The 23,517-nt window shown below is 44.4% G+C and overlaps 1 protein-coding gene across 3 annotated transcripts in view; it reads right to left on the minus strand.

Annotated features, from left to right (window-relative positions):
- DGKD (diacylglycerol kinase delta) overlaps positions 1-23,517 on the minus strand; it is a 120,093-nt gene that overhangs the window by 26,737 nt on the left and 69,839 nt on the right. For all 3 annotated transcript variants that reach the window (XM_044289327.1, XM_044289326.1, XM_044289328.1), the window contains exons 7-18: positions 23,352-23,477; positions 17,003-17,105; positions 15,867-16,029; positions 15,169-15,277; positions 14,522-14,661; positions 14,341-14,425; positions 14,163-14,257; positions 8,557-8,656; positions 8,137-8,392; positions 5,818-5,925; positions 1,263-1,361; positions 292-388 (exon numbers count right to left, since the gene is read on the minus strand). In XM_044289327.1, the coding sequence (XP_044145262.1) occupies positions 292-388; positions 1,263-1,361; positions 5,818-5,925; positions 8,137-8,392; positions 8,557-8,656; positions 14,163-14,257; positions 14,341-14,425; positions 14,522-14,661; positions 15,169-15,277; positions 15,867-16,029; positions 17,003-17,105; positions 23,352-23,477 (1,481 nt within the window). The remainder of the gene's footprint in view (positions 1-291; positions 389-1,262; positions 1,362-5,817; positions 5,926-8,136; positions 8,393-8,556; positions 8,657-14,162; positions 14,258-14,340; positions 14,426-14,521; positions 14,662-15,168; positions 15,278-15,866; positions 16,030-17,002; positions 17,106-23,351; positions 23,478-23,517) is intronic.

Below are 23,517 nucleotides of genomic sequence, written 5' to 3' on the forward strand. Positions count from 1 at the left end.
TTAGTCAGACATTATCTGACAGCTAGGGCCATGTCTAGTTAACTACTGTTACAGCTATCAAAAATGAAAGATTACAGATAATGTGACAACATAAAGGAAGTAAGGACCTGCTATTCCCTGCTCAATGTCTGAGTTTATCTGGAAACTGCCGTACAGTTTGATAATTTATCTAATCTAATGAGGCTGAGCATCATGACGAATAACAGGTCAAGAGCTTGTAAAAATGACAACCCACATTGATCATGAGTGAACTCTTATCATCCTTGTGATACTCTTATCAGCTCTACTTACAAGTTATCAGGTTCAGAGCTAAAGGAATCAGCGTTAATTAAGAAGCGGTTCATGAGGGCGTTCACTGGTAAAGATACAGTCATTCCTGGTCTCATGCCTACAAATAACGAAAGAGGCTGTTACTTTTTGGCCTTATCAGATTCACAATACATTTCTTAGAGCTCTTTTACACAGGCCGAGTATCCGACGATCATTGGGAACGAACATGCATATGAATGCTTGTTCCCAATAATTGCCCAGTGAAAAAGTTTTCACACGGTACTTAAAATGATCATTTCTCAGCAGCACATTGCCCCGTGTAAAGAAGGATGTGCTGCAGATAAAGAATGAATCTGTATGGGGAATAATGATTGCTGTGGCGGTCATTCATCCCCACACAGGGGTAATTATTCCTGAATGCAAATGCAGCTAAACAACTGGGCGATGATCGGGAACAAACAGTTGTTTCTGATCACTGCTTTGTGCACTGATCCATGTAAATAGGCCCTAAGAATATCTTAGCCAACTTTCACACTTGCGCTTTCCCTTTCTATGCCGTCATAGGATCTCAATAGCGGGGGGGAAACGCTTCAGTTTTGTCCCTATTCATTGTCAATGGGGACAAAACTGAACTGAACAAACGCAATGCACCAGAATGCATTCCATTCCGTTTGGTTGTGTCCCCATTACGGACAAAAAAACGCTGCAAGCAGTGTTTTTCTGTCTGTTATGTACTGTGGAGGAAGACGGATCCATCCTGACTGACAATGTAAGTCAATGGGGACGGATCCGTTTTCTCTGACACAACAGAAAACTGATCCGTCCCCCACTGTCTTTCAATGGAGTTCATGACGGATCTGTCTTGGCCATGTTAAAGATAATACAACTGCATCCGTTCATAACTGATGCAGATAGTTGTATTATCAGAACGGAGGCATTTTTGCTGATCCATGACGGATCCAGCAAAAACACTGGTGTGAAAGTAGCCTTACTTGGGTATACATGGTCCCCTTGAGAGTTGGCATTAGGAAGCGATGCAGTGGCTCCTGCGGAAAGACTGACTTTGCTGGAAATTTTTTCTCCCTTGGAACCTGCAATTACAATCAAAGAATAGCATGAACATTTAACAAAAATAATTCTTAGCATCAATCCTTCATTTACATTGCATCGGCAGCACAGATCGATCTGGGGAAAGCAGTCCAGACAAAATCCACATGTCAGCTCCAGATTCACCTATCCTTCATGCACATTGATAATTAACCACAGTTATGGGGAGTAGCCCTAAAGAATTACCGTATATGAGTACTTTTTATAATTTGTATTTATTGAAGTTTTAACTGTTTTTAGGCTAAAGTGTAAAACTGAGGTGATGGGGTAGCCGAGGGGAAGTACATTAGGAGAGATGTATTTTAGATCTACATTAGGAGAGATTTTAGTTTTAGAGAACCATCTTTAAGAGGTCAGCTTGCGGGGGTGGATGGGCTAATTTAATTTGACCACAATATTTGCCAAGTACCTCATGTTCATTTATATGGTGAATACAGCATTAATTAAATTTATAATTCATATACTCACTGTCTGTTGTGTCTTGCGTTTGATTAGGAGAGATAATGGAGAAGGAATCTTCTGTTTGAAGTGACTGGGGTGCTTTGGTGAGTGCCAAGGCCTCCTCCTAGGTCAATGACGTCAAGTTTACCAGTCATATGACCTAGAAGTGGTTCAGTCTCATTCAAGTGAACGGGGACAACCTGCAATTCTAAGCACAGACGCTTTCTAATGGAGGGTGCTGTGCTTGGTAACCTGTGAAGCCACGGTGCACCAGCCTCCTCAAACAGCTGATCAGCAGGGGTGCTGGTAGTCGGGACCTCTGCTGATCTGATAGCAAATTACATAGCAAGTATCCACATTAATAAAAGTGTTCATCTGTTATTATGGAAGACTTTTCCAATGTGGTAAATGAAGGGATTTTCCCAGTAAAAAATACTTTTCCACTATCCACAGAATAAGGGATAAGTATCTGACTGCTGGTGATCCAACTGTGAAGAACCCCGACAACCATGAGAACAGAGAACCTGAAATGCCCCATTAAAAATGCAGCTGTGGTGGGCACCGATAGTCTGGGAAGCACATAAGGCTTATATTAGGGGACTTTTTTTTTATAGCTCTGGGCTCTAAATTAAAGAAAGCCAAGCAAAAGGTAGTGGATAGCATCCTACAGCAAATTGCAGCTGTGGAGAGAATCCAAAAGAAATCCAAAGCTATTCCTCTCCAGGAGGAGCTAGCGCTCTTGAGGGCCAAACTCAAAACCTCTCTCTCGACTCAATTGGCAAAAAAATACTGATATTTTAAACATCTTTTATATGCACATGGAGACAAAGGGAAACGTCTGATGTCCTCCATTCTTAAGAAAGCTAGAGCAAAGTCTTTTATACACACAATCAAGACTGAATCTGGCAAACTAGTCTCCTCGACAGATGAGATTGCTAGGGCTTTTCACCTCTTTTACTCTAAACTATATACTCTTAGGAGTCCAGAGGATAAGGCCCCTAAGTTGATTTCTATGGAAACAACGCAGAAGTTCCTACACCTCCTAAAACTACCCTCCATAACCTCCTCCGATTGAAGACTTCAATCAAGATAAAGCCCGCCCCCAGCCAGAATCCAGGAAGTGAACGGCGCGCTGGCAGCAGGCAAGTATGAAAATGCAAAGTGGGATAACCCCTTTAAGGTTAACTCTGCCAATCAGAGATACTGAACGTGTCAATCCCTCAGCCGCTACTTCCCAGATTGAAGTCCAGAATGGATTTTGATTGGGCCTCCTCTACCATTACCTACTTGGGAGTACGTCTCTCAGGAGACTTATCAAAGCTCTATCATCTGAATTACTCTCCGCTATTAGCAGTGCTTACCAAGATGTTGAAATCATGACTCATTGTGGATATCCTGGCTTGGCAGACAGAACCTATTGAAAACATACATCATGCCGAAAGTACTATATATGTTGCAGATGGTCCTGATTCTCCTGTCTCCTGCATTGTTCAGTTCCATCAAGAGCCTCTTTTCTAGATTCTTGTGGAAAAATAAAAAAAACTCATATGTCTCATTCAATGCGGATCAGGAGACGAGAGGTTTGGGCCTACCTGGCGTGTTTGCCTACTATAAAGCGGTACAATTGAATAGATGGTTACAGATGATGTTTCCAAGCGGAGAAGAAGAGCCATTTGCAATTTTCTCCTCACACAGTGGTGGCTCAGATCTAACGAATATGTGGATTCCCAATGCTAAACCTAGGGCAAATGTGGGCTTAGATCCAATGCTGCAAGGTCTGGTTGACGTTTGGCGTCAGTTGGGCTCAACTCTGGCTCCACGACCATCTCCCTTGATACCAATGTCATTATTGCCTGCTATTGTATCTTCCCCAGGTGTGGCTAAAGAGGATCTATGGTGTTCTCTGAGTTCTTGGACACCAAGGGACTCCTTTAATGGAAGAGCCATACCCTCTACCGAATCTCTAGGAGGTTTTCTCCCTACAGGTATTCCGAGGGTGACCTTATCCTTTTATTATGCTCACTTCAAATATATCTGCACAACATTTTTAGAGGTAGCCACACCTGGGAGAGACCTTACAGCCTTTAAACAATTAATGTTGACAACATTTTCCCAAAACAGGAAAATTTCATACCTTTAACAGCATTTTGGTATAGACCCCCAGACAAAACCAATAGGTGCTGGAGATGCCAGAGTTTCAGAGGTTCCTACTTGAACATCTGGTGGACATGTGACACCATAAAAGCATTTTGGAAGGAAATAGAATCCACTATCCAGAAGATATACAAGGCGCCCTTTCAAATATTACCGGACATAGTCTTTCTATCCAAACCAAGCGACTTGCATCGCCCTTCTAAAACAAATTTGATCACACACTTATTGGCAGTAGCTAATGTGTTGATCCCGCTACATTGGTTACAAACAATACCTCCATCTTTGGATGAATGGTGCGCAAGAGTCGATTAGGTGTGCAACTTTAAGGAGCTCATTAAAAGAGACATGATGCCTTCTTGAAAACATGGAACCCCTGGAGGCAACTTCTATAGGAAGCTTCACCCACACACCCCACCTCTCAGAGGAAGTAATAACTACTTGAGGTATTGGAGGTGGGTGCGCTTTCAGACTCACTGTGTACACAACCACAAGTCATATGGATAATAATCCCATAGGAGAACCCTCAACTCACCCTCCTCTCCTTCACAACCCTGTGTTCTTACCCTTTTGTTAGTCTGTATATTTCTTGTCTTTAATGTTATATAGATGGAAATACACCAGGAGACGAGTATTACTTATCAAACTCATCATTGTACCTTTGTATGTAAAGACCTTACTTAACCAACTATGCTTAACAACCTGGTATATGTTTTTTGGTTCTGTATTTGTGACAAAACCTTAATAAAAGTGAATTTAAAACAAAAAATTGAGCTGTGGTGCTCCATTCACTTCTATGGAACTGCTGCAGACAACATGAGTGCTCACCAGTCCCATAGACGTGAATAGAGCAATGGTCAATAATGCGTACCACCACTTCATTCTCATGGGGCACGTGAGGACCTCTGTTCTCATGATCGCTGGGGAAACACCCTGACAACTGGAACACTAGAGAACAGATACATATCCCCCTATCATCTGGATAGAGTATAAGTATTTTCAGTGGGAAAACCCCTTTAAGAGTCTCCTTCTAGTTTCCATAGAAAATTGCATGTCTCGGGTGCTGAAGTTAAGATTTTATAGGGAGAGAGGAGGATGGAGGGTTACATAGGTCACTGGTAAGTATTGTCACAGAAAAGACACTGTGACCATTTAATTCCTGCAGCGGCAGTGGTCAGGAGTTTGTAAAGCTATACTAAAGATACTAAGTGGAGTATTGAAAGCTTGAGTTCAATTCCTGTTCAGCTAAAGAGGAAAATGCTCATTAAGGGTTCCTATAATGTGAATAATGTTTTACTGTGAATTCATTTTGTAATGTGGCTTCCAGCCAGTCTGTTCTGAATACATGAGATACCTTATGTGGATAATTTTAAGGTTAAGGTTGCCATTAAAATATTAAGACCCCTTTACAAGGGTAGACACAGCAGGCAATTATTAGAAATGATCCATTTGTTCCCAATAATTGCCTACTTTTCAGGGGAGATGAGACCCTCGTTTACAAGCAGCAATCACTCCCACTGTTTCGGGGCGAGGGATTGCCACTGTGATCGCTTGTCCCTATAGAGAATCATTGTTTCTGTACAGCAGATGGCTGTTTGGACAATTTGCTGCCCAGAAATAAAGAAGCAATGCTTTCAATGATGAATGAGTGTTTGCACCTTTAACCAGGACAATTATCGGAAGGAGCGTTCCTATCATGGGCTAGTGTAAAGGGACCATTAGATCCTATAAAAAACACCTAAGCATCACTTTTAGCATCTGTGTTTTTTAATCAGTTGTATTTGGGATTAGAATCAGTCTCTTGTAATTCTATTGTAAATACATCAGCCATAAAGTAAGAAAAATTACCTCTACTTGATCCTCTTATCCTTGGCAATGCATTCCCACTATGTACATCGGTAGAAAATGGCAAGAGAAAATCTTCACTAGGAGTCTGTGCATTCTGTTCATCAACAGCTGCAAGGAAAGCATCCAACATCATGAATGTGACACAACCTCCAAAGGACATAACCTCAAAGGAATGAGCTGCATGGACATGGTCATTTGACCAGAGCCCAGAACGGATGATTGGATCGATAAAAGGTAAAAGAAATACATTACAAAATGACAGCTACCTTCATAAACGGATATTTTAAAGGATGTTGATGCACACTGGAAAACCCCTTTAAGGACAGAAAACTAGACCATTAGCCCATATATGAAAATTCCACAAGTATTTTTAATGGCTGTGTTCAAGTTTATTTTATTCAACCACTCCAAGAGTTTCAGTGCTCAGAATTAAAGATGAGTGAATCAATTTGTCTCATCAGCAAGACTTATTGGGGAATATATTTATAATTAAAGGGGTTCTGCACTTTGTTTTAACTGATGATCTATCCTATCGGTTTACCGCCGGCCCAGTGACGTCACGACTAGTATCAACTAGCGTGGGCGGGGCTAAGCTGTGTTCACGTGAATGGAGCTTAGCCCCGCCCACGCTAATTGATACTAGTCGTGAAGTCAGTGGGCCAGCGGTAAACAAAGAGAAGGCCGTGGCGCTACTGGAGCGCCATTGCCTTCTCAAACAGCTGATCGGCAGGGGATCACAGGTATCGGACCCCCACCGATCAGAAGCTGATGATCTATCCAGAGGATAGATCATCAGTTAAAACAAAGTGCAGAACCCCTTTAAGTAATATTTAAGTATTTCCATTTACTTCATTCCCAGAGAACCCCCTGAATAGGTGAAATCACAATATCCTGACTTTTCCTAGCAAACGACATTATAGACTAAATATAAATATATATTAGGGGTGCACCGAAATGAAAATTCTGGTCCGAAACCGAAACTTCAGGATGCCCTTGACCGAAAACCGAAACTGCCTTTTTGCCCAAATACTTTTAAAATACTTTTTTTAAGTAAAAAAAAGGAAAGTGAATTAAAATATAAAGTTAAACAGATACATAGATATTATACACACAATGCCACCCAAAGTGGTTATTTAAAAAAAAAATGTCACTCCCCCCCCCTCCCTCCCTCGTCACTCTCCCCCTCCCTCCTTTGTCACTCTCTCCCCCCCCCTCCCTCCCTTGTCACTCTCATTTCCCCCCCTCCCTTGTCACTCTTATTCTACCCCCCCTCCCTTGTCACTCTTATTCTACCCCCCTCCCTTGTCACTCTCATTCTACCCCCTCCCTTGTCACTCTCATTCTACCCCCTCCCTTGTCACTCTCATTCTACCCCCTCCCTTGTCACTCTCATTCTACCCCCTCCCTTGTCACTCTCATTCTACCCCCTCCCTTGTCACTCTCATTCTACCCCCTCCCTTGTCACTCTCATTCTACCCCCTCCCTTGTCACTCTCATTCTACCCCCTCCCTTGTCACTCTCATTCTACCCCCTCCCTTGTCACTCTCATTCTACCCCTCCCTTGTCACTCTCATTCTACCCCCCCTTGTCACTCTCATTCTACTCCCCCCCCCTTGTCACTCTCATTCTACCCCCCCTCCCTTGTCACTCTCATTCTACCCCCCTCCCTTGTCACTCTCATTTTACACCCCCCCCCCTTGTCACTCTCATTTTACACACCCCCTTGTCACTCTCATTTTACACCCCCCCACCCCCTCCCATGTCACCTCTAGTGTAGCCTGTGTAGCGTGGCCGAGCTCTGTTCGGTCCGCGGTACAGGAGCATTTTTTTCTTGTACCCGGCCGGACTGAAAGGAAGTGCACACTAAGTGAGCACTTCCTGTCAGTCCGGCCGGGTACAGGAAACAAAAGCTCCTGTACCGCGGAACGAACAGGGCTCGGCCACGCTACACTAACAACAGCAGTAGCACAGAGCACACACAGCAGGACTGAGCCGGAGATTCTTTAGAGCGGCAAGCGTTTAGGAGGCACAGCATGAGGGGCGCTGCCGGCTGGCCGCCCGAACGTATAAATCCAACCATATTTTCTGCCGATATGTACGAATATCGGCCGAAATGGATTAGGCCCATTTTCGGCCGATATTTTCGGTGCACCCCTAATATATATATATATATATATATATATATATACACACACACACACATATACACTAAAATACCCATAAGTCCAGATTTTCTCATACAACTTACATATTTGTTCTATGTATGCAATACAGTCAACAGAGCCTAACCCTTTGTGGTTCTGGTTATTTTTGACTTACCTTTCTCTGCCTGCTCTATTATCTGTCTGATGGCTTTCTTAAGGCTATTAGCTCTTAGCATAAGCTGCTCCCGTGGCCGAAAAGTCTGTTGTCGACCTGGGGAAGGAGAGATTGCTGCTGGAGACGCCATGGTTTCGGACGACTCCTCACCCTCTTCACTAATTGTAGGTGGGGGCTGAGAAAGAACTGATGTAGCTTGAGATTCTTCATTTAAGGTGTTCAAGAGAGAGTCTAGCTTCTCCCTCAGAAGATTACACTGTAGAAAAAAAGACTCTTTAGCTACAAAATCATGCATTTCCTTTCCCATGTCTGTCTCTTATCAACAGTTACTGGATGGATAGCTGGAAGATCAGAATATGGGCTCATCACCAACACCTAATTATATTATTACGGGATAGCTAGATCTTATGGTGGACGTACCTTTCCCGCCATTGTTTCAGATTCTTCACAACTCTCGGTCATTCTCTCATAGGCCTTCCCAACACGTGCAACAAAATCTTTTACCGTTTCACACAGAACTCTGAGAAAAACAAGGAAACAGAGCACCAGCGAGTAAATAACAACGCAATCATTTCTACGAGCCAATTATAAAATACTAAATGTTCTGTGTACCATGCAAATTGAAGCTAAAGCTTTGTCAGTAAACTCAAGGAAAACCAAAGAAAGAAGTGTGCTTGCGTATTCTATGATCACCCAATAAACCTTTATTTGCCAAGGAGTTATCTCAAATTTCCTGGCAGGGAAGCAATTCAACAGCCAAGAACATATGTGATACTTCCTTGCCACTAAAGGCTATAGTTTAGGGTAGACCATACCTCGAGACACAACCTGCATGACATTCCTGAGGTGCAGGACCTGCGCAGGTGCAGTGTGTTTCACAGGAGAAAGCTGAATGACGTGTCTTGTCACAAGCCCCCCCAATTGTTGTCATCTTATAGAAAGTGGCATGTGCATGGCACAGAAGGCTTGCCGATCAAGAGAGAGTGGCTGAAAACACAGCAGAAATTCTAAACAAAGTATATTAGTAAACCACATACATCTATCTATCTGCATAGTTTTAAATAGTCATAAAGTGGTCAGCCTCACTGATCAGGCGAATACAAATTTAGTGATATGCAAGGGTATTGTAGAATTTATGTTTTGAAGTATGGTATGGCTAGCTATAAAAAAAGTGATATGTTCTATCACTTGTAAAGTTTATGAAAAGTTTATTTTTTATGATAACTTAGGTTTCTTAAATTTAAAATCTTATTTTCAAGGAATGATCTCTAACATTGCATATGCCATATCTGCATCCCCCAAGTGGCTCAAACTCAATTAAAGTCTTGTCCGACCGTTTTTAACATTCTCAGGGGAGCAGACAAACTTATTAAAAAAGAAAAACTCCTAACATCTTTTAAGGGTCTCACTATTCCAGCGCTCTGAGTCCGGTTCCCATTGGATTGGAAGTGATAATGTCACCTTCATCAATCATGTGAACAATGGATGTGACATCATCACTTCCACTCCAACAGAAGAACCGAGAACCAGGCCTACATTGAGGGATTGGAAAGACCTTTAGAGGATGAGTTATTTTTCTTTCTTTTATAAGCCTGGTTGCTCTCATGAGAATTTAAGCTGTAGGACAACCACCTTAACAGAGTAAAAAGCCAAAAATGTGAAGTGGGACTGCTATGGAGGATTCAGAGCTAGCATGTATTATATGTTCAGAGGCCATGGAATAGAATAATTCCACCGCAGTGATACAGCTACCACTTAAAGTGAAATACACTGCCTGTCCCAAAATAAAAAAGGTCACAAACTCTTAATATTTTGTTGGACCGCCTTTAGCTTTGATTACGGCACGCATTCGCTGTGTCATTGTTTCGATAAGCTTCTGCAATGTCAAAAGATTTATTTCCATCCAGTGTTGTGATTTTTCACCAAGATCTTGCATTGATGATGGTAGAGTCTGACTGCTGCGCAAAGCCTTCTCCAGCACATCCCAAAGATTCTCAAGGTCTGGTTAAGGTCTGGATTCTGTGGTGGCCAATCCATGTGTGAAAATTATGTCTCATGCTCCCTGAACCACTCTTTCACAATTTGAGCCCGATGAATCCTGGCAATGTCATCTTTGAATATGCCCGTGCCATCAGGGAACAAAAAATCCACTGATGGAATAACCTGGTCATTCAGTATGTTCAGGTATATATTCGGCTGACCTAATTCTTGGAGCACAGATACTGTTGCTGAACCTAGACCTGACCAACTGCAGCAACCCCAGATCATAGCACTCACAGGCTTGTACAGTAGGCACTAGGCATGATGGGTGCATCACTTCAACTGCCTCTCTTCTTACCCTGATGCGCCCATCACTCTGGGACAGGGTAAATCTGGACTCCTCAGACCACGTGACCTTCTTCCATTGCTCCAGAGTCCAATCTTTATGCTCGCTAGCAAATTGAAGCCTTTTTTTTTCTGGTTTGCCTCACTAATTAGTTGTTTTCTTACAGCTACACAGCTGTTCAGTCCCAATCCCTTGAGTTCCCTTCGCATTGTGCGTGTGGAAATGCTCTTACTTTCACTATTAAACATAGCCCTGAGTTCTACTGTTGTTTTTCTTCGATATGATTGCACCAAACATTTAAGTGATCGCCGATCATGATCATTCAGGATTTTTTCCCGCCACATTTTTTCCTCGAATACGATGGGTCCCCACTATCCTTCCAGTTTTTAATAATGAGTTGGACAGTTCTTAACCCAATTTTAGCAGTTTCTGCAATCTCCTTAGATGTTTTCTCTGCTTGATGCATGTCAATGATTTGACCCTTCTCAAACAGACTAACATCTTTTCCACGACCACGAGATGTGTCTTTCGACATGGTTGTTTAAGAAATGAGAGGCAATTTATTGCACCAGTTGGGGTTAAATAACTTGTTGCCAGCTGAAAGATAATCACCCATGCAGTAATTATCCAATAGGAGGTTCATAACTATTTGCTTAGTTAAATCCAGGTGGCGACTTTTTTTTTTGGACAGGCAGTGTATATTACCTATAAGTATTTTTCCTAACTAGAACCAGACACTGATTTGTTTTATTTAATTTTTTTAATTTACTGTACATAATTATGGAGAGAAGCCATCAGAGAAATGCTTCAAAGCCGCCTTACCACAGTAACCTGTAGTCAATGACTTCAGTAGGTGCTGTGGGTGTGCTCTGTGCGCTGTGCAGAGGGCACTGTGTTGTGGGTGTGCTCTGTGAGCTGTGCAGAGGGCACTGTGTTGTGGGTGTGCTCTGTGAGCTGTGCAGAGGGCACTGTGTTGTGGGTGTGCTCTGTGAGCTGTGCAGAGGGCACTGTGTTGTGGGTGTGCTCTGTGAGCTGTGCAGAGGGCACTGTGTTGTTGGTGTGCTCTGTGAGCTGTGCAGAGGGCACTGTGTTGTGGGTGTGCTCTGTGAGCTGTGCAGAGGGCACTGTGTTGTGGGTGTGCTCTGTGAGCTGTGCAGCGGTCACTGTGCAGCGAGGAGAAGGGGGAGAGTTGCAACCTTTATCTATTGCCAATGGCAGATCTTGTTTTATCTGCCTCTGGCTTTAAAAGGACACTACCATCATTTTTTTTTTACATATTAATAGTCTTTATGTGAATATTCTATGTAAATTTTTATTTACAAAAAAACAGGCTGATGGTTTTCTGGATACAATTTTCAAGTCCACATGATATTTCCAATACTGCGATGTCTCCATAAAACAGGAACTTTATTATAGCGGGGCTAAAATACCTACACTAGACCAAAATGGGTCAGAGTTACTTGTATTTTTCCTCGCTATAATAAAGTTCATGTTTTATGGACACATCACAGTACTGGACTTTTAATTTAAACTTTTTCTTGTAACTCCAACTTGGTCTGAGCCAAGCAACCTTCCTCTTGTGTTTGCACAATATTTTTCTAAGTCCCTCCTTGTATTCTACTTAGGCCCCTTGCAGATGAGCGTTCCTCCCGCAGCGAGTCCACAATGCAGCTCCCGGCAGGACCTCCCAGCGCTGCCGGGGGTCACATAGCATTATATTGATTTATGATGATATGTAACCCTTACAGTTCTGGAATGTATTGGATAACAGTGGCATAATGCTGCCAGAGTTATCCAATACATTCCAGAACTGTAAGGGTTACATAGCATCATAAATCAATATAATGCTATGTGAATTCCGTCAGTCCTTGGAGGTCAGGCCGGGTGCTGCGATGCGGACTTGCTGCGGGACGAACGCTTGTCTGCAAGGGGCCTTACTGTCCGAGAGCTGAACCCTGACATACCTCCATTTTCACCCCGGCAGCCCCCCTGACTTGAGCATCGGAGCAGTTCATGCTCCGATGCTCTCCTTTGCCCTGCGCTAAATCGCGCAGGACAAGGGCATTTTTGGAGATCCGGTGATGTACCGGGCTCTCCATGGGGCTGCCAGAAAGCCTGGTGACGTCACCGGCACTGATGGGCGGGATTTAGCGCTGCCCTAGCCAGTAAAACGGCTTCGGCAGCGCTAAAGCCCGCCCGTCAGAGCCGGTGACGTCACCGAACACACTGCCGAGCGGAAGCTTCCGCCTGGCAGTGTGTTATGATAAATAAAAGAGCCCGTGCCCTGCGTGATTTAGTGCAGGGCACGGGAGCGCATCGGAGCATGAGATGCTTCGATACTAACATCAGGGGTGCTGCCGGGGTGAAAATAAGGGATGTCAGGGTTCAGCTCTGAACCCGGAGAACCCCTTTAACTTCCTACTTTGTTTGGACTTAGCACAGCAAGCAACCTTGCTTGACTTTCTCAGACTGCGACCAGTGACAGAAGGGGGATGACTGATTCCATTAGAGCATCAAATATTACACTGATACGTGCATTGCTCTTCTGTGGACATCTTTATCCAGTCCTATTAGGACACCAATAGACCAGTGATGGCTAACCTCCAGAATTTCCAGCTGTGGTAAAACTACAACTGTCAAGATGCACATTTGCTTGGTTGTTGTCAGAACTCCACAGAAATAATTGGAGCATGCTGGGAGTCACCACAGCTGCAGTGCCGGAGGTTAGCCATTACTGCAATAGTTTCATAAATTCAACACCTTCTATGATATTAGGAGATAACATCTTTCTCTCACTGCAGCAGTAAAATAACAATGGATTATAGTTTTTTTTCTCTCTGTGCTGACTGCTACAGAAGTACAATATTTTGTGTTTAATTTTCAATAGCATGATGCCAAAAGAAAAACAGCCAAAAATGTAGTTAAAAAATACCCCATTCTGATGGAATTGTCCTTTTAAAATAGAGGTGTCACCTATCATTGTTATCCTGCCTGTGATGATAATGGGATGACTGCTGAGAAGTTATATCTACTTAAAACTAAGTGTCAGCATGTTATGAGGCTCAGTAGTCAGTGTGATAAAATATAAATAATATTGTCAAAAATTCTTAAATATGTTCATCATATAAACTTCATTTAAACTATGGGTCACTTCCTCATGATACAGTCCCTATAAATAAAGCCCCTTTACAAGGCCCAATGTAGAAAGTGACTGTCGCTTGCTTGTCGGTGAAGAAGACTGCTACATTTACATTCAGTGATCTCCTCCACAGTATAGGGAGGAGTGATTGCTAATGCAAACGCTCATCCCCATATAGAATCTTTGTGTTTAGATAGCAAAATCTCTGCCAGCAAACAATGATTTAGGTCAGGGATGCCCAACCTGCGGCCCTCCAGCTGCTGCAAAACTACAACTCCCAGCATGCCCGGACAGCCTACACCTATCAGCTTACAGCAGGGCATGATGGGAGTTGTAGTTTTACAACAGCTGGAGGGCCACAGGTTGAGCACCCCTGATTTAGGTGGTCACACTAACTATTTCGCTCATTCATCAGGTAATCGGTGGCACATTACAAAGGCAGATTATTGCGAACAAGCATCTGCATGTACACTTGTTAGCGATAATCTGCCCGAACATCGGGCAGTGTAAAGGGCCCATAAGAAACAACCCAGGATTTCTATTGTTTAAAGTGGTGCTTACTTGGCTGATGAAATAACCACGGAGTGCTGATCTGAGCTGAGAATCTGTGATAAGTGAGCAGCTACAGAGTCTTCGTAGCCTAAGATTTGTTGTACCTGGATGGTGTAAATGAAACAAGGCTCTAGTCATCAGGACCATACAGAAAGAAAGATGTAAGAGAAAATCAGTGAACACTTACCTCACAGTCCTCACTTTGTTCTGTGGGTGTACAAGGATCTGGGGCCTGAGCTGGAAGTTTTGTCTCATATACCATGATGCTCCACCTACAAAGTATAAAACCATTAATGTCTTACAACTGTGAATCTGTTAGGAAAAGAATGAAATAAAAAACACAGCAAAACTCAATTCCTTAAGCTCACCTATCCAGCATTTTAGTGCCAGCTCTCTCAAGTTTTTCCAGAATCTGAGGGAGCTGAGTGTCATCATCACACGCAGAGCCCCAGCCAAGGACACGGGCCAGGTCATTTCCAGTGCCCAAGGGCAAGACTCCCAACTGACACTAAGAAAAAAGGGAAAACAGTACACTTACACTGCATACCTTTGTATATTATAAATGTTAAAGGGGATGTAAAGGAAAATAATTATCTTAAACCACCTTTCAGAGGATGCCTAATCCTTGCTGTTTTCTACTTCCTGCTGCATCGATGATGTCCCAGCTCATGGACATATGCCACTGCAGCCAATCACTGGCTGTAGCAGGTCAAAACTGCTCCGCAGCGCACATGTCCTTGCGCCAGGACAACCATCGCTGTAACAGAAAGAAGATAATTGGGTGGTCTCGGAACAGGAGCCACGAAGGATAGGCGAGGCAAGTGACATATTTTTTCATTTATTTATGTATACCATGCTGATCTTTTTTTAAAGATTATCTTGGACAAGAAGATGGACTGTGCAGACATGACCAACTGTGTGCTTCATATCAGCTAAATCAAGATACATATCATCATAAATAGATATGAGCCATGAGAGGAGTCTGAAATGAACCCTTGTTATAATCTTTGTATACCTGTTTATGTAGATTAAGGGCATCAATTTCAGAAAGGACCCAGCCCACGCTACCGTCACCGCCACACACCAATATTCTGAAAGTGTCAAACTTTTGAAACAAGCGTAAACTAGAGGGGAAAAAATGGCATCATTTAACAGTGTTTGTTTTAAGTACGGTATGAAAAAACAACAATCTATAAGGAATATTAGGACTTGGCTGTTTCATACAAATGATATCATCTGTGGACCACATAACAACTACTCTAGCGTCATAGAGACACTTACAAATTAAAGAAACAACCTCTCTGCTGGAAAAGGACATAATATAGGGCCTTATCAGGTACACTCAATACCATAAGTTTAGCCCCTTGTGCACAGACCTATCAGTCCTCATTGTGATTAATTATGTATTTTATGTAATTGTTTTATCTTGATTGACATTTTATCTCATTAAATGTGTGCTTTATGTTAGAGTGCTTGCCCAATATACTTTTTATTTCCCAAATCATATAATAGCCAGTTATAGTGTTATTTATCAGGTACCCATGATAGCTTATCCTGAAAAGTCACCTGAAACATCATTTGTACTTCATATACCTCTTATTAAAAATCTAGAACATTTAAAAAAAAAAAAAAAAAAAAAAAAAAAAAAAAAAAAAAGGAAGTACGGTATGAAAAGAAGTATGAAAAAAGTGTGGAAAGGCCACTTGGTCTCACCCTAGATGAGGCCCTCCATTCATCAGGTCAAACACTTGAGCTGGGTTGAGCAGCTGTTTGAAACGTCGCAGGAATTTCACTCCTTGGTTATCTCCACTTTTTGAATTTACAAAGACAAGCAGTGGACTAGTACAGGAAGGGGGGCACGTGGCCTTCCAGAAACCTGGAGCAGAAGCGGAAGACAAGAAGGAAGAGGTATGTTAAGCGGTGATGTGTTAAGGGTCTTTCACATGGGTAGATAGGATAATCAGGCAAACTAATGCAATTGCGACTGCTCCTTCCCATGCATTCATTGTTCATAATTTCTGTATGCACATAAGAGTCAGTGTTTGTTGGTCCTTAAGGCAACCCTCCAGTTCGAAGAAAAAATATTGAAATCAACTGGGGAACAAACAGAACATACAAGATGCCTCCTTTTCATCTTTTAGTTGCATATCCTCTATTTCTCAGGCCTCTCTTCTGCCATCTGAGATTGATCCGAGATCTGAGACATTGGTAGCCCAAGACGCTTCCTACTAGTCCAGCCCTATTCTTGGATTGGCCAGCACTGTTCATGTGAGCATAGTCAGCCAATCCAAGGGTAGGAAGTGTCTTGGGCTACCAAATGCACAGTATGCATCAGACAGTCCGAGAAGCTGCATGGCCATCTTGGATGGCAGAAGAGTAGCGGGAATTGATGGCTCCGCAGCTAAAAAGAAGATCACAAGTGTGCTGTTCTCTCCCCAGTTAGGGTCTATTCACACATCAATATGTGTTTTGTGGATCCACGGATCCGCAAAACACGGACAACGGCAATGTGCGGACCGCACATTGCCGGCACTATAATAGAAAATGCCTAACCTTTTCCGCAATTGCGGACAAGAATAGGACATGTTCTATTTTTTTTCGGGAACGTAATTGCTGACCCGGAAGTGCGGATCCGCATTTCCGGATCAGGACAGCACATAGTGTGGCCCCATAGAAATGAATGGGTCCACAATTCCATTCCGCAAAATGCGGAACAGAATTGCAGACGTGTGAATGGAGCCTTAATGTGATCTTGGTTTTCTCAAACCGGACTGAGCTCTGACTGCCGAATGTCGCTCTGCACAAAACATGAACTCCAACCCAACCTACCAAGTGTAACGTGTACATACCATCAGAGTCGATGCTGTTGAGGGCTGTTGGTGGAATTACTGATACTTTGCACTGGCCAAGTGGACATTTTTTCGGCAGAAGTTCTTTACAAGAGGAGTGTGCCTACAGAATTTAAGAACAGAAGATTACTTATATGAAAAAAACAGAAAAATGGCAAGTCAAAAAAATTGTGTGTATACATGGTGTGGCGTCTCACTGACACCGGTGACAGATCTCAATTATGAACTATCAGTTTTCTCTCAAAACCATCTGGCCAGCGTGATGATGTCATCACGGCACCGTGCAAAATTTAGTGTTTTTTCCCCCCAATCAAGAGCAAATGGTCGGGGACATTATTATCGGAGGGGCACTGTGGGGGACATTACTACTGGAGGGGCACATTAATACCGGAGGGGCACTGTGGGGGACAGTTCTATCAGAGGGCCACTGTGGGGGACAGTTCTATCAGAGGGCCACTGTGGGGGACAGTTCTATCAGAGGGCCACTGTGGGGGACAGTTCTATCAGAGGGCCACTGTGGGGGACAGTTCTATCAGAGGGCCACTGTGGGGGACAGTTCTATCAGAGGGCCACTGTGGGGGACAGTTCTATCAGAGGGCCACTGTGGGGGACAGTTCTATCAGAGGGCCACTGTGGGGGACAGTTCTATCAGAGGGCCACTGTGGGGGACAGTTCTATCAGAGGGCCACTGTGGGGGACAGTTCTATCAGAGGGCCACTGTGAGGGACAGTTCTATCAGAGGGCCACTGTGGGGGACAGTTCTATCAGAGGGCCACTGTGGGGGACAGTTCTATCAGAGGGCCACTGTGGGGGACAGTTCTATCAGAGGGCCACTGTGGGGGACAGTTCTATCAGAGGGCCACTGTGGGGGACAGTTCTATCAGAGGGCCACTGTGGGGGACAGTTCTATCAGAGGGCCACTGTGGGGGACAGTTCTATCAGAGGGCCACTGTGGGGGACAGTTCTATCAGAGGGCCACTGTGGGGGACAGTTCTATCAGAGGGCCACTGTGGGGGACAGTTCTATCAGAGGGGCACTGTGGGGGACAGTTCTATCAGAGGGGCACTGTGGGGGACAGTTCTATCAGAGGGGCACTGTGGGGGACAGTTCTATCAGAGGGGCACTGTGGGGGACAGTTCTATCAGAGGGGCACTGTGGGGGACAGTTCTATCAGAGGGGCACTGTGGGGGACAGTTCTATCAGAGGGGCACTGTGGGGGACAGTTCTATCAGAGGGGCACTGTGGGGGACAGTTCTATCAGAGGGGCACTGTGGGGGACAGTTCTATCAGAGGGGCACTGTGGGGGACAGTTCTATCAGAGGGGCACTGTGGGGGACAGTTCTATCAGAGGGGCACTGTGGGGGACAGTACTATCAGAGGGGCACTGTGGGGGACAGTACTATCAGAGGGGCACTGTGGAGGACAGTACTATCAGAGGGGCACTGTGGGGGACAGTACTAGTGAACGGGCACTGTGGAGCCCTTAACTACAGGGGGGGGGGGGCACTGTGGGGGACATTACTACAGGAGGGGCACTCTGAGGACAGGGGCGGACTGGGAACTTAAGTGTCCCTGGAAAAAATATAAAAAATGGTCCCGTTTTGTAGTCTGGTCCAAATTGATGGAAGGCAGGCCAGCAATACCATATTGTGGCACATTATACCATCCCAACAGAGCCAAATACCACAGTCTAGGGCTGCAACGATTAATCGACGCAATCAATAATATTCGATAACTGGATTCGTTGTCAAATAATCCAGTTATCGAATAATCGGCCGATTCGTTGCTATTCGGGCGGGAGCGGACGGTCGGGCGCTATGCCTGCGGGTCCTTGAACTTTAGATCACCGCATCTTTATTACCTTACAATGAAGCTCCAGTAACAGGCAGAGCGGGTGGCGGCGCAAAGTCACTTACTCACGTGACGCGCCTGCTCCATTCATAAAGTAAGCGGAGCAGGCGCGTCACATGAGTAAGTGACGTTACGCCGCCGCCCGCTCTGCCTGTTACTGGAGCTTCATTGTAAGGTAAAATAAGATGCGGTGATTTAAAGTAAAAGTTACTGCCGTTTAAGGAATACTGCTGTGAGCGGCGGGGCCAGGGCTGTTATGGGGAGGCGGATCTGTGTATGGCACTGTTATGGAGGGGATCTGTGTATGGCACTGTTATGGGGAGGGGGATCTGTGGATGACACATATAGCATAAGATGCTATATAGTTTCATGAATAGATCTGTGCCATCCACAGATCCCCCTCCCCATAACAGTGCCATCCACAGATCCCCCTCCCCATAACAGTGCCATCCACAGATCCCTCTCCCCATAACAGGGCACAGATCCCCCTCCCCATAACAGTGCCATCCACAGAACCCCTCCATAACAGTGCCATCCACAGAACCCCTCCATAACAGTGCCATCCACAGAACCCCTCCATAACAGTGCCATCCACAGAACCCCCCACAATAGTGCCATCCACAGAACCCCTCCATAACAGTGCCATCCACAGAACCCCTCCATAACAGTGCCATCCACAGATCCCCAATAACAGTGCCATCCACAGATCCCCAATAACAGTGCCATCCACAGATCCCCTCCATAAGTGCCATCCACAGATCCCCTCCATAAGTGCCATCCACAGATCCCCTCCATAAGTGCCATCCACAGATCCCCTCCACAAGTGCCATCCACAGATCCCCTCCACGAGTGCCATCCACAGATCCCCTCCATGAGTGCCATCCACAGATCCCCCTCCATAAGTGCCATCCACAGATCCCCCTCCATAAGTGCCATCCACAGATCCCCTCCATAACAGTGCCATCCACAGATCCCCCATTCACAATTTGTTTTAATATGGCCTTTGAACATAGTTTTTCAAGTAAAATCATATAAACCCCTTTTTTTTGTCATTTTGGTGTTTTTTCCCCGATTAATCAATGAAATTATCGACAACTAATCGATTATTCAAATAATCGTTAGCTGCAGCCCTACCACAGTCCATCACAAAATACTGTCAGCAGCACAGAATACACCCCCAAAAACTTCCACTAGCTAGCTATGAGAAGGGCTAAGGCATCGGTCCACAGGGAAATTTCCCTGTAAGTTCTATGGCCAATCCACACCTGTCCGGGGGCCATTACTACTGGAGGGGCACTGTGAGCGACATAACTGGCAACATTATTGGGAGCACTCTATGGGAATTTTTAATGCTGGAGACAGTATAAGGGGCATTACTGGTAGCACTGGGGACTTTTAATACTAAGGCACTATATGGTATTCAATACAAAAGGTTGTAGCTGCACTTACGGGTCTGCTCCTTCAGCCAATACAGTGGCGGTGCCAGCGGTGATGGGTACCAGTCCGTAGTACCCCCCGAACTTCACAGAAGTAGAAAAAACTGCAGCACTCCCAGGTCTTCAAGCAGTTTCTGATTTATTCACCAAAATGTGCAACATTTCGCCCTCACGTGGTCTTTTTCAAGCATGAAAAAGACATTTGAAGTCGAAATGTGGCACATTTTGGTGAATAAATCAGAAACTGCTTGAAGACCTGGGAGTGCTGCAGTTTTTCTACTTTTGTGAAGGCACTATATGGGGCATTACTAGGACATTTTTTTGTATGAAGGCACTATATGGTGCATTACTGGACGCAATGGGATACTTTTGGTCCCTGCAGGACCAGGAAGCGGCTCGGTCCCGTAACTGTAACAGCCAAGAGGTCACAGATGCTTGAATGCTACATCAGAGCAGTGATATACCATTCAAGCTGCTGTGACCACTGAGGCATGTGATTGGTTGCAGCGGTCACAAGACCAAGCCGCTTCCTGGTCCCACAAAAAAAAAAAAACTAACACAGATCCTTTGCTGGAAAAAAATGTTAGGACTCTTGGAATATGGCAGCAAAAAAACAAATCATAAAAAATGTTTAAAGTGTATTTATTATAAAAAAAAACTAATAAAACATAAAAGCAAACATAAAAATGGCCTAAAATAGCCCACATGCTCTAACAGGTAAAACACCGGGGAAATTAAATTAGAACAGAGTCTACTGACAAGTTACAAGGAAGAGCACAAAGTGAGGAGGAGCCGGTGACGACATAAGCAAATGAAGCTGCAGTACATGAAAATTGAGTCCGTCATTTGACACCCTATGTATTATATGAGCCGGGTGTGGAATATTAACTTTTATTTTAGCTTACATGCACAAAAGCCATAAAAATTATACTGTAATCTGGAGAAAATTAAATATTCCACATGTATACGAATGGCCTTCAGACAGGAACAAAGTGAGAAGCCCTTTCAGCATCTGTCTTTCCTCATGCCATGAATGAACTGTGAGACAATTAAAATGTTTATGCAGCAAATATTAAAGAGGAACTACTCATGGGATCATGTCACAAAGTCCCTGCTCGTAAAAGGCAAGCTATGAACAAACTGGACCAGTTATCAAGCAATACATACTGGAGTAACAGGGTGACTACGCTAGGTTCCTGTTCCCCTGAGAACCAGCACAGGTGCCCCTGGACTATGTAAAGGGTCCGTGGCAAATGTTCATCATATGCCGGTAGCACTCATTTTACTCAAGGCAATCTCCCCTCTGCCTGACGACTAGAGCCTAGCTGAGCATGAAATTCCCTCCAACATAGCTATGTCTTGTGGTCCGCTCTCCAGCTACAACATACTACATGGAATGAACTTGGTACATGTGTGAGACAGTTATATTTGGGACCCCCACCAAACAGCAGAAGTATGGAGGTAGGTTTCCAATATAGGACACAGTAAATGTTTCATACTTCTTAAGATTGGTTAGCCACACTCATCCCTGACAACCCTCACTGGCAGTGACGTTAGCTAGGCAGTGAGGAAAGCCCCCCATTCCTACATTACCCACTACGGAGCCTTGGATCCAGCCATTGCTACTAGTTCCCATGCTCAATTTATAGGGCGGGCAGCCCTGGTAACCTCAACAGCCACCACGCTCACATCTGTGACATCACTCCCTGTCTGTTTTGCAGACTGAAATGGAAGATAACATTGACAGTGGCTATTATGAGGTCACCACCTACAGGAGATCCACCAGCCTAAGGCCTATATTAGACTGAGCAAATATCGTACTGAATGTCGTTAATGCAAACTAAATTGAATGAGCGATTAAATGACAAGTGAGGAATTGCTCGTTTCTCGCCAACTGTGATCTTTCATCCAGCTCACAGATCGGTTCGTATAATATGGAGTCTACTCGTTTACACATCATATAGAGGCATAGTACTCGGTAGTGAACGATTAATGAGTGAACATCGCTCTATGTAATAAGCACGTTGCTAAGGAGTCGCAAAATCTACTATCTATAATCGCTATCTGCAAGACATCTGCTGGTCTAATACAAGCCTATGCCCTGACAATCACGTTAGTGACATAATCAGCAGAGATCAGCAAGCCTCCTTGACGTCAAGGACTCTCCACCTGCTATGGAGCCTTAAGGGCCCTTTCCACAGGCAGAGATTACAAAAGATAATTGCTAACGAGCGTTCATAGGAACACTTGCTAGCGACTATCTGGCGGTGTAAATCTGCCACTCATTACCTGATAAATTGAATCGCTTGTGCGCACACAAAAATTATCGTTTACTGTCAGCAGGTCATGCTGTGCAAACACGATCTGCTGCCGGCAAACGAGTCAGTATGAGGAAGAGCGATGGCATTAGCGATCGCTCCTCCCCGTACTCTCCTCTACCAGAGAGCAGCAGATTATCAGGAAGGACCGCTTCCCTCCCGACAATCAGCTGCTCTGTCAGCCCATGTAAAGGGACCTTTCCAAGGGATTGACACCGGGCCACCCTTCCACCCAAGTGCAGGCATCGTGGCTGTGCAGCTGCGGGAAGTAACAGTCAAGGGTGAACACTTTGTGATCTCACAAACCCAATAAGCCCAACAAACTCTCAACCCATCAGCTGTCATCACCTTTACTTGGGCCTTAAAAGGGACATGTCAGGCACATTCATCGTAACAGTCCTTACCTCTTTTCCCTACAAGCAACAACGATAGTCCCTAACAGTGGATTGTCTTACTGTCCTGTCAGAATCACATTCTCATTTTCCACTACCCCAGTAGCACATCCTCCCCATACTGCAGTGCACATGAGCTCCTCTGCCTTCTCTCCTGGTCTCTGTACAGTATAGTAACTGGCCAGCAGCCAGTCGGTGTAGTTCATTCATTGTGGCTCATTTTAAATGTAGCACTGCCACTGGTGCACTTGCTTGCCCGCCACATCCAGCAGAGCACAATATGGGACAATACTTCCCTGTATGGCGGGTTTATGTGGATAAAGAGATTCAGCCCCGTGTATAGAAAGACTTACCGCTGCCTTGCACCACAGGCATTGCCAGTCTTGCAGACGCAGCACACTGCCACATGTCTTCTCACAGACAGTGCATTTTGCACTAACAGGTAAATTGCCCTCCAGCCACTGGTGTGGCATTGAGACCTACAGATAGCAGAAAGAGCAGTCTTTAATACTGTACCAG

Source organism: Bufo gargarizans, chromosome 4, assembly GCF_014858855.1.
Source record: "Bufo gargarizans isolate SCDJY-AF-19 chromosome 4, ASM1485885v1, whole genome shotgun sequence".
In the NCBI taxonomy this organism is placed as follows: domain Eukaryota; kingdom Metazoa; phylum Chordata; class Amphibia; order Anura; family Bufonidae; genus Bufo; species Bufo gargarizans.